The 9,780-nt window shown below is 45.0% G+C and overlaps 1 protein-coding gene across 1 annotated transcript in view; it reads right to left on the reverse strand.

Moving 5' to 3' along the window:
- The window catches only part of LOC137431242 (small ribosomal subunit protein eS27), a 15,553-nt gene extending 6,148 nt beyond the window's left edge, over window positions 1-9,405 (reverse strand). Inside the window, exons 1-2 of the mRNA XM_068122343.2 lie at window positions 9,324-9,405; window positions 8,859-8,967 (exon numbers count right to left, since the gene is read on the reverse strand). Of these exons, the coding sequence (XP_067978444.1) occupies window positions 8,859-8,967; window positions 9,324-9,329 (115 nt within the window). The 5' untranslated portion in view covers window positions 9,330-9,405. The remainder of the gene's footprint in view (window positions 1-8,858; window positions 8,968-9,323) is intronic.
- Between the last annotated feature and the right edge of the window lie 375 nt (window positions 9,406-9,780).

The following is a 9,780-nucleotide window of genomic DNA, read 5'->3' on the forward strand; positions in this document are numbered from 1 at the left end:
GAGAGCGTATTCATTTATTTCACGTTTGCAAACTATGTTGGCGCTAAACTATGTTTTAAAACTAATAAAAACCCCGGGGGGATTGTCACTGTACTCGCAAGCCGTTCGCCGTTCGCTTTGGCGTTGCGAATGGACCAAACATTTCATGCACCAAACCATTTCATGTAAATAGAGGGGGGGATATAATTTTAGATATAGATATAGTACGGGCATGCCCTAGTACTAAAAAATGAGTACTAATTTTTCATGGGCTAAGCAAAACAAGCGAGTTGAGTATGTGATGTGAGTGCACCCCACCAACATGTATACACTAACTAGCCCCTCTATATATACTACAACATGTTCTGTTAATATTTTTATTTTGCCATTCTTTGTGATTGTATTTTCTTTGACGAAATAAATGAAAAATCAATACTGCAGAAATCTAGGCCTACTTTATTAACTACACCAGGGCCTAGATACCTAGCTTCTCACTCAGACCCGCGTTGTACTCCTACCTCCCACCATTAAACCTACATCATAGGGTATGACTATGGCCTGACTGTATTCACACTTCAGAATACACGAAACTACAACTAGTACTAGTACTAGGCCATCCAAGTATAGCGTTACAGCTACATATGGATTTTTTTAAATGCACCAAGTATTAAAAACAAGTACACTAGAAAATGTATGTCTTGATATGGCTTAAATATTTACGCTATATCACGACGCCAACTTACTTTCGTTGTTTGGTATCCATCACCAATGTCATCTCCATCGTCAAATTCTCCACTGGCAAATTTAGCGAAGAGATCGTTCAACGTTCGCTTCTCATCTACAACTGATCTCGCGAACCAAGACTTCAAAACTTTTGTCGACGAACGTATGCTTACACACACGAATATAGTCATATTCCCTACTCAAATTTGTACCATTAAAAGTATGAAATGCAAGATTTTTACACGTAAATTGCACTTGCCCAGTGCACAACCGCTGCGAGAATTGACCATCTTTAGCAAAAAGTGTCTGCGTTAAGCCTAGCATGTATTAACCAGGAAGTTTCGTTAGAGGGCGGGATCCATAATGATAGTTCAGATCATCAATGCACAAGATACGATCAGCAAACGCCCGGAAACGGCAAGTTTTAGACCGAGTTTCTTCGCAAAACAATTTTTTTTTTAACACATATATTAAAAAAAAATAGTATTAAATAGTAAATAAAAGTAGGCGGCGACCAAAAAGGAAGCGGGTGGGGACGAGAAACTTTTTTTTTTTTTTTTTTACTTGGCCTTATAGAACAAAATGCATTATGAATGAGAAGGCCTGTATAATGTAAAGTAACTTTGGAATACAAGATTTATTAATAACGTTTGGTTTTAATCTATTTTTACTTTGTAAAGCTAAAGTTTTCAATACATTCAAGTTTAAAAATGAAGTCAACCGGGAATGATGTGCATTTTAAGCTGAATCAACACGTCTTGATCATAATTTACTTTTTGAAGAAACAAAGGTACATTTTGATTACAACTCAAGCAAAGGAAACCAGCCAATGCCTGTTTCGTTCCGAGCGATTATACACCGCCCAAAGAAGATGCGTTTCATTTCTAGAGGAAATAAAATCGTGAAATCTTTTATAACACTTTTTTGGGGGTTTTCGCATGAGTTTTCAAGGCCGACAATCATGTTCCCATCCAGGATCATTAAAGAAACCATTTCACGTGAGCATTGACATGTAATTCACATAAGTAAAATAAATAAATAAACAGACAGGAAATTTATTTGTTCTTATTTTATAAACTATGTGCACGTACACTTTAAAGAAGTTTATTTGAAATCTTTAATTTAAAAAAGTCATTTTCTATTCTGTAACAAAAAGTAATTTTGGTTTTCCCAGGACAAAGGTGCAATATATTCTTATACGCCACCCATAAGACTTTTTTCTCAGGGACTTTTCCATTTGAGCTGTCTTTATGTAGTCAGAATAAAAAGTTGCAATTAGGTACTCTGCACGTGGGGAGAGGGGCGGAGCATCGTTTGTCACCACTCGTGTTTGTAAATGCTATCTCCAAAATGAATAAAATATTGAGGTAACAGAACGAGACCGCAAATGAACGTTAGACTTACACGGGATGCTGAGCAACAAAGACATTGGAAGGTAATGTGTGCTCAGCAAACATATACAAGAGCAGCTGTAATGAATCCACATGAAGTATTGGAAAATATTGTTGAAGATGATCATTGCGGTGCGAGTATGATGACGTCACCATGCGTGTACTATTCTGCGAAACATTTCACTAATGAATGAACACGAAGGACAAGAGGGCGGTTTACACTATGTTGCTCCAAGAGAAAAATTCAATTACCTCTAATATTTGCCGTTCCTGCTCGAGTGGAACAACTGTGGGGGTGGGAGGGGGTGGAGAGGAAATTGGGGAGGAGGAGGAGAGGAGATGGGGGGGAGGGAGAGGGGGAGGGAGAGGGGGAGAGATGGGAGAGGGGAAGAGATGGGGGGGGAGGAGAGGCGGAGAGGCGATTGGGGGCAGGGAAGAGGAGGGGAGGAGAGGAGGTGATTGGGGGAGGGAGAGGAGGAGAGGAGATTGGGGGAGGGAGAGGAGGAGAGGATATTGGGGGAGGGAGAGGAGGAGAGGAGATTGGGGGGAGGAAACTCGGGGGGAGAGGAGACTGGGGGGGAGGGGGGAGAGGAGACTGGGGGGGAGGGGGGAGAGGAGACTGGGGGGGAGGGGGGAGAGGAGACTGGGGGGGGGGGGAGAGGAGACTGGGGGGGGGGGGAGAGGAGACTGGGGGGGAGGGGGAGAGGAGACTGGGGGGGAGGGGGGGAGAGGAGACTGGGGGGGAGGGGGGAGAGGAGACTGGGGGGGAGGGGGGAGAGGAGACTGGGGGGGAGGGGGGAGAGGAGACTGGGGGGGAGGGGGGAGAGGAGACTGGGGGGGAGGGGGGAGAGGAGACTGGGGGGGAGGGGGGAGGATATGGGGGGGGGGGAGAGGGGGAGGGGGGGATGAGGAGACCAGGGGGAGGGGGGGATGAGGAGACCAGGGGGAGGGGGGGATGAGGAGACCAGGGGGAGGGGGGGAAGAGGAGACTGGGGGAGGGAGGGGGGGAGGAAACTGGGGGGGGGGGATAGGGAACTCCCCCATGTGTGCATGTGACCCACTCCCCGATGTGGGAGGGATGTGGGTGGGAAGGGAGAGGACTTGAGCTCTTAAAGTCACATTTTACATGAGATGTAATGACATTTCAAACTGCATTTTCCATGTGCACGCACATGCATTCACATGCTATCAGAAGTAAATACATTGTGTGGATTACATCATTTGTGGATCTGATAAATTGCCAGTAACCATTTTGTGAAACTGAATGTGCAGCATTCAAATGAAGACGTCCAAATGTCACACAGGTCCATGCCCGTGGGATTCCCACGAGTGAACCCACTAGTTTATTTAATACGAGCAGAAGTACCCGGCATTGCCGGGCGGGGGAGGAGGGGGGGAGGGGGGAGGGGCTGAGGGGGGAGTGGGGCGGAGGATGGAGGAGGGAAGGGGAAGAGAGGGGAACGGGAGTGGGAGGGAAGGGGAGCGGGAGGGAAGGGGAGGAGGAGGGGGATGGGTGGGGGGAGAGCAGGAGGGAGGGGGGCAGAGCAGGAGGGAGGGGGGATGGCAAGAGAGGAAGGGGGTTCATATATATGCTGGTGGGTGAATGGGGTGAATGTGGCATTCATTACATTTCTGAGTTGTGTGATGCCGATGAGGAAGAAGAAGCCGTACTGCCAACTTCGTACACTTCCGGAATTGTTTGATTTATTTGTATTCAAATGTCTGGTGATTGTTTTTTATTTATGAGAATGTGTACTTGTACACAACTGTCATTAATTTAAAAAGGCTTAGGCCCATGGTTCTTAACCTGGGTTTGACCGAACCCCAGGGGTTCAGTGAGCCAGTCTCAGGGGTTCGGCTGAGGTCCTCAAACGCATTGCACCATTTTTTTTTTTTAAAGTTTTGTATCAATTTTGAATCTATGTGTAATTACGCTTATTATTAATATTATTATTATTCTGCTATGTATGTTACGAACGAATGGAAATGTTATTTGTAATTGTATTCCCATCCCATTCATGGTTTCTCTGGTCTGTGTTTAAGATAAGTTGTTTCACACTGACTGTAGTAAGTTGAATCAATGAGCAACTTGCTAATTATTCTGTTGATGGTGCTTACTTGCTTACTTACTTACTGGATTTTGGACTTTGCAGGTGTTCGGAAGTTCCAGTGAATAGCCTCGATTAGCTTGCCGTGTGCCGTGCGTCATTACTTTACTTTGGAGTTACTGATTAATTGAAAAGCAAGTTGTAAATGTTTGTGGATATGCAGGGTGGGTTCAGAGTTATATTAAAGTCAAAAGTGGATGGTGATTATAAAATACTAGCAGAAGTACCCGGCATTGCCGGGCAGGGGAGGGGAGGGGAAATTGGGTCATTCATGATCAACATGAAATTGGTCAACATCATGCTGGGAAAAGCTGCTGAAAACAAGTCGTCTCTCGTTCCACTCTCAAATGACACCATCAGATGCAGAATCGATGACATGAGCGACGACATCCTCGCCCAGGTAGTTTCAGATTTAGTCGCGAGCCCGACGCAATACAGCCTTCAACTCGACGAGACCACCGACGTTTCGAATTTGAGCCAGCTCATCTTATTTGTGCGTTATGTCAAAGGAGACGAGATCAAGGAAGACTTTGTGTTCTGCAAGCCTCTCACAACAACGACGAAGGCAGCTGATGTGAAGAAGCTTGTGGACGACTTCTTCAGAAGCAACGGCCTCTCGTGGAACATGGTGTCTGCAGTTTGCTCGGACGGAGCTCCAGCCATGCTGGGATGCAACTCCGGTTTTGGAGCGCTAGTGAAGGCCGATGCACCACACATCATCGTCACGCACTGCGTCCTGCACAGACACGCGCTGGCATCAAAAACCCTGCCTCCAAAACTGGCCAATGTTCTGAAAATCGTCGTTGAAACTGTGAATTACGTGCGAAGCCATGCTCTGAATCATCGCATCTTCAAAGAGCTGTGCAATGAAATCGGCTCTGAATTCGAAGTCCTTCTCTACCACTCTAACGTTCGATGGTTATCACGAGGGAAGGTAGCGAGTCGTGTTTTTGCCTTGCGTGTAGAATTAGCCGTTTTTTGCGAGAACACCAGCATTGCCATGCAACGCACTTCCAAGAGTCAGAGTTCATCCTCGCCTTGGCTGACATCTTCGACGCACTCAATCACCTCAATTGCCAGATGCAGGGCGGTGGAGTGAATGTCATCGAATCTGAAGAAAAGCTGAGCGCTTTCCGAAAGAAGTTACCGTTGTGGAGGCGGCGAACAGAGAACGACAACTTCGCAAACTTTTCGCTACTGGACGAGTGCGTGAGCGGAATCGAAGATGAGTCTGAAGTTGGAGGCACTGCTGTACCGGGGGAGCTGAAACAAGCAATTGCCATGCACTTGGATGAGCTGGGAAAGTCATTCGACGGCTACTTCCCCGACCAAGAGCAATACCCAGCATGGGTGCGGCAGCCGTTTACTTTCGACGTTGCAACGGCAGATGTCAACGACCAATACCTCGACGACCTCATCGAACTTCAGCAGAGCCAGACTCAACAACAACTCTTCGGCACATCAACGCTCAACGTTTTGGTGCCCCCAAATGGAAAGGTATCCTCACATCGCTGAAATTGCCCTTGAGATCCTCATGCCGTTCGTTACAACGTATCTGTGCGAGCATGCGTTTTCGAAACTGGTGGCTATTAAAACAAAGAAAAGGAGCAGGCTTGCATGCAAAAATGATTTGAGGGTGGCCCTTGCCAAAACAAAACCACGCATTTCCCAGATCGCCTCTCGAAAAGAACAGAAAACGCATTAAGATGCAATTCTTCTTAATTTTTTGGTCAAATTTGAGGGGTTCCACGAGTGTTCGGTGGGTTTCGTTAGGGTTCGGCGCCTTTAAAAAGGTTAAGAACCACTGGCTTAGGAACTATCGAGCTATTTTTTTTTAAACTCCAAAAAAAGATTTTTTTTGCAATTTTTTTTTTTTTTTGCCTAAAACACTCCCAAGCACTCACTGATGAACCTCTGAAAGGTTGACGAACATCCGTTCACCCATCTCTGAGAAAAATGGCGATATAGACATCTCTTATATAGTAGATGCTGCACAATAAAAGCTGAAGTTTGCCCCGTAATTATCATGCAATAATGGGTAAAGTACATGCGCCACAATAAAGCATTACAGAGCCTCGTGTGTGTCCTTGTGAAAGACGAGTTTTGAGACAGTTTTCAGGTTTTCACCCATGTTTGTGTCCATTTGTGAACAAAATCTCAAAATGTTGTGGACAGGTTTGGACGAAATTTGTCAGATGTAGCGTATGTGACAAGAACGAAATGATTAGATTTTGGTGAAGATCCGGATCCTAGAATTTTTTAGGCGATTCTTCACCATTGGGAGATAGGGCCAAAACCGATATAGCAGGATATCTCAGTTATGGACGGATTTGGACAAAACTTGGTGGACCAGGTGGATGTCTGACAAGGACGATTCGCTTCGATTTTGGTGAAAAATCCAGATCCAGCTAGTGGAATTTTAAAGTGATTCTTCACCAGAGTGATATGGCCAACCAGGCGGAGGGAGGTATGCTCTCTACTGAATGCCGTTCTAGTTTATACCTGTTGACGTGTTGTTAGTGTCCTTTACGACATTCTAATAAACCAACTTTCCCGTTTGGAATGATTTTCAATTTCATTAAACTGCCAGAAGAATAATAATATAAATAATAATAATATTAATAAATATAAATATAAATTATATATATATATAATAATATAATATATATATTATATATATATAATAATATAATAATAAAATTATGTGTTATATATACAGTGGAACCTTGACTTACGAGTGCACCAACTTACGAGTTTTTCGAGATACGAGCCGTCGCTCGGGCGGTTTATTGCTTTGAGATGCGAGCCGAGATTTGAGTTACGAGCTTTCACCACCCGCCACCAGGTGGGTTCCGGTCACGTGGTTATCTTGCCGTGCAAGTATCTCTGCCATATATCGCTGCATTTTTGTTTTCGCATGTTGGTTATTTTGAGTTTACGCCACCCGCCACCAGGTGGGTTCCGGTCACGTGGTTATCTTGCCGTGCAAGTACAGTATCTCTGCCGTATATCGCTGCATTTTTGTTTTCGCATGTTGGTTATTTTGAGTTTACGCCACCCGCCACCAGGTGGGTTCCGGTCACGTGGTTATCTTGCCGTGCAAGTACAGTATCTCTGCCGTATATCGCTGCTGTTGTGTTTTCGCATTTTGGTTATTTTGGAAAATTTCTTAGTTTTAACAATGGGTCCTAAGAAATTGAGTGCCAAGGGCAGTGCTGAGAAGAAGAAGAGGATGATGTGCTTGGCTATAAAACACGCAATCGTCGAACAACATGAGCGAGGTGTGCGTGTTGTCGACTTGGCGAGGCAGATGTGAAGGCAGCTGAAGATTTTATTATAACTTTTGCCGAACTGATAGTGATAGAAGCCGAACGATACATCCCCCAGCAAATCTTCAACTGTGACGAGACAGGGCTCTTCTGGAAAAAGATGCCGAGGAGGACGTATATAACGGCAGAGGAGAAGAGCATGCCAGGCCACAACTTGCTCAGAGTGCCGGCGATAGCTCGCCTTCTCTTTGTGGAAGACACGGTGAGATCCTTAACATCCAACAACTAATGGGACGCAAACGGGGCGCCCAGTTTAGCGGTACACACATTGATGAATCACCCTGCCTGTGATTCACCCATGACAGGTTATAGCTGGGTCGGGATTCAAACCCAGGCTGGACAGTTTAGAGTCAAGTGTGCGTACCTCCAGTCCAGGCCATCCTGCCAACTTGTATGCTGCATACAGGTGAAATATAAAGCGCGAGATATTTTTATATATACTGTATATAAAAAAAAAAATTGGTGTGGTTTTTGGCAGGCTGGAACGGATTAATAGCATTTCAATGCATTTTAATGGGGAAATTTGATTTGAGAAACGAGCAAATTGAGTTACGAGCTCGGTCACAGAACGAATTAAACTCGTAAGTCAAGGTTCCACTGTATATATATATTTTTTTTTTAACCTGTAGTCCCCTCCAGGTAGTCAGGAATAGTTCCCATGGATGTTACATCACCCCAAGACAAAACTACACCACACTACCCCTTTTACACGAGTTTTACAAATACACAACAGGTACTGTATTACCTCGCCAAGGTTCGATTCCATTTACACATCTTTGATACTTTCAGACCTTCAAGTCGACTCAACGAACCCGGGGTACAGGAAGGCCTTTTCCAGCTCGTCTTTCCCCACGTTTGAACGACTCGAAATGGTTCGAGTAAACCATGCCCCCGCTAATTTCACCCCAGATCTACTTTTTTGAAATGCCGACTTCTTTCCTGGAAGTCCTTGCAGTGTCATTGTGTTTTATACTTCTCCCACCTCCCGCCCGTTCCCATGCCTTCCCCCCCCCCCCCCCCAAGCCCTCTCCCTCCCACAGATCTCCCTGCTCTCAAATGTTGTGTTTGTGTGCTTCCCCTTCTCTCCCCATCTTGTCTACCACTCCCCTTATTATATATTTTGTGTATTTTGATTTTTTTTTGTGTCATAAATGTTAGCTCTTTCACGAGCCTCGATCCTGTATACAAAAATAACGAACACGTTTTGTTGGTCATTAAATAACTTCAGAATCCAAAGGTACGAGAAAAGGAAATTGAAGCTTGTGCCCTACCAAGCGACCCGACCACCAATCAAACGACCCATCGTCATTATGCCGAGCTTTGGTTACCTGGACATTTCACATCCATGAAGTACGAATTCGGACTCTGCACCAAACGCTTCTTCTTGTGCTTCCTTCGCTCCTCTTCGAGCGTGGGATGAAGGAGATCCTTAGACAACTGCGAGGTTCGGGGAGACATTTTATTAAACTTCTTGCAAAAATAAAATAAAATAAAATGTTTATCCGAAACGTACGTAAACATGTGCCGAGCACAATATACAGTACGTACATACAAAGCCGAGCAAAAGTACAATCGAGATAAATAAATAAATAACGATGAAAGACTGCAATGGCCGCCGGAAGGCCTCAGAGCTGCTTTATCACGACTCTTCAGTTCAATTCATGGGAGGTTAAACGGCGATAAAAGGTTAACTTTGTGGCGCTAGTAAACGATAAAAGATGAAAATTGACGGATAAAGGCTCCGCTAGCGCTAGTCACGGCGTTTCCGGACCACCAGCCCTGACGATACATACAGGCATGCTGCCGCGTGCTCCAGATCAGCGTAAAAAGAAAGACGCAATTGCGCATGCGCAGGAACGTCCAGACCCAAGAGGGGATGTAGAATTACGTCACATGATGTTTGTTGCTGTTTTACGGTCTTTATTAAAAAAACAAAAGATTATACAGTACCATGAACTTTGGTGCTTAAATCGTCCACGTGCCGTTGATAAAGGGGAAAATATGTATTCCCTGTGAGAGATAAAGTAGAAGTGCCACATTCAATTTGGGGAAGTGAGGACACAAAAAATATTTCAGACACCGAGTTATGATTTCAGATGATTCCACCATCACCATGTGCAGATGAAATCACACGTACAAGGAACCTGAACGCAGGAGGAGGCCATTAGGCCCATCAAGCATGCACAATCCTGCCGATATCAACGTACGCCATTATCCCCATCTCATGCTTCTGCTGCCACCACCTTTCCA

The sequence above is a fragment of the Myxine glutinosa genome, chromosome 7 (genome assembly GCF_964187855.1).
Source record: "Myxine glutinosa chromosome 7, kmMyxGlut1.1, whole genome shotgun sequence".
In the NCBI taxonomy this organism is placed as follows: domain Eukaryota; kingdom Metazoa; phylum Chordata; class Myxini; order Myxiniformes; family Myxinidae; genus Myxine; species Myxine glutinosa.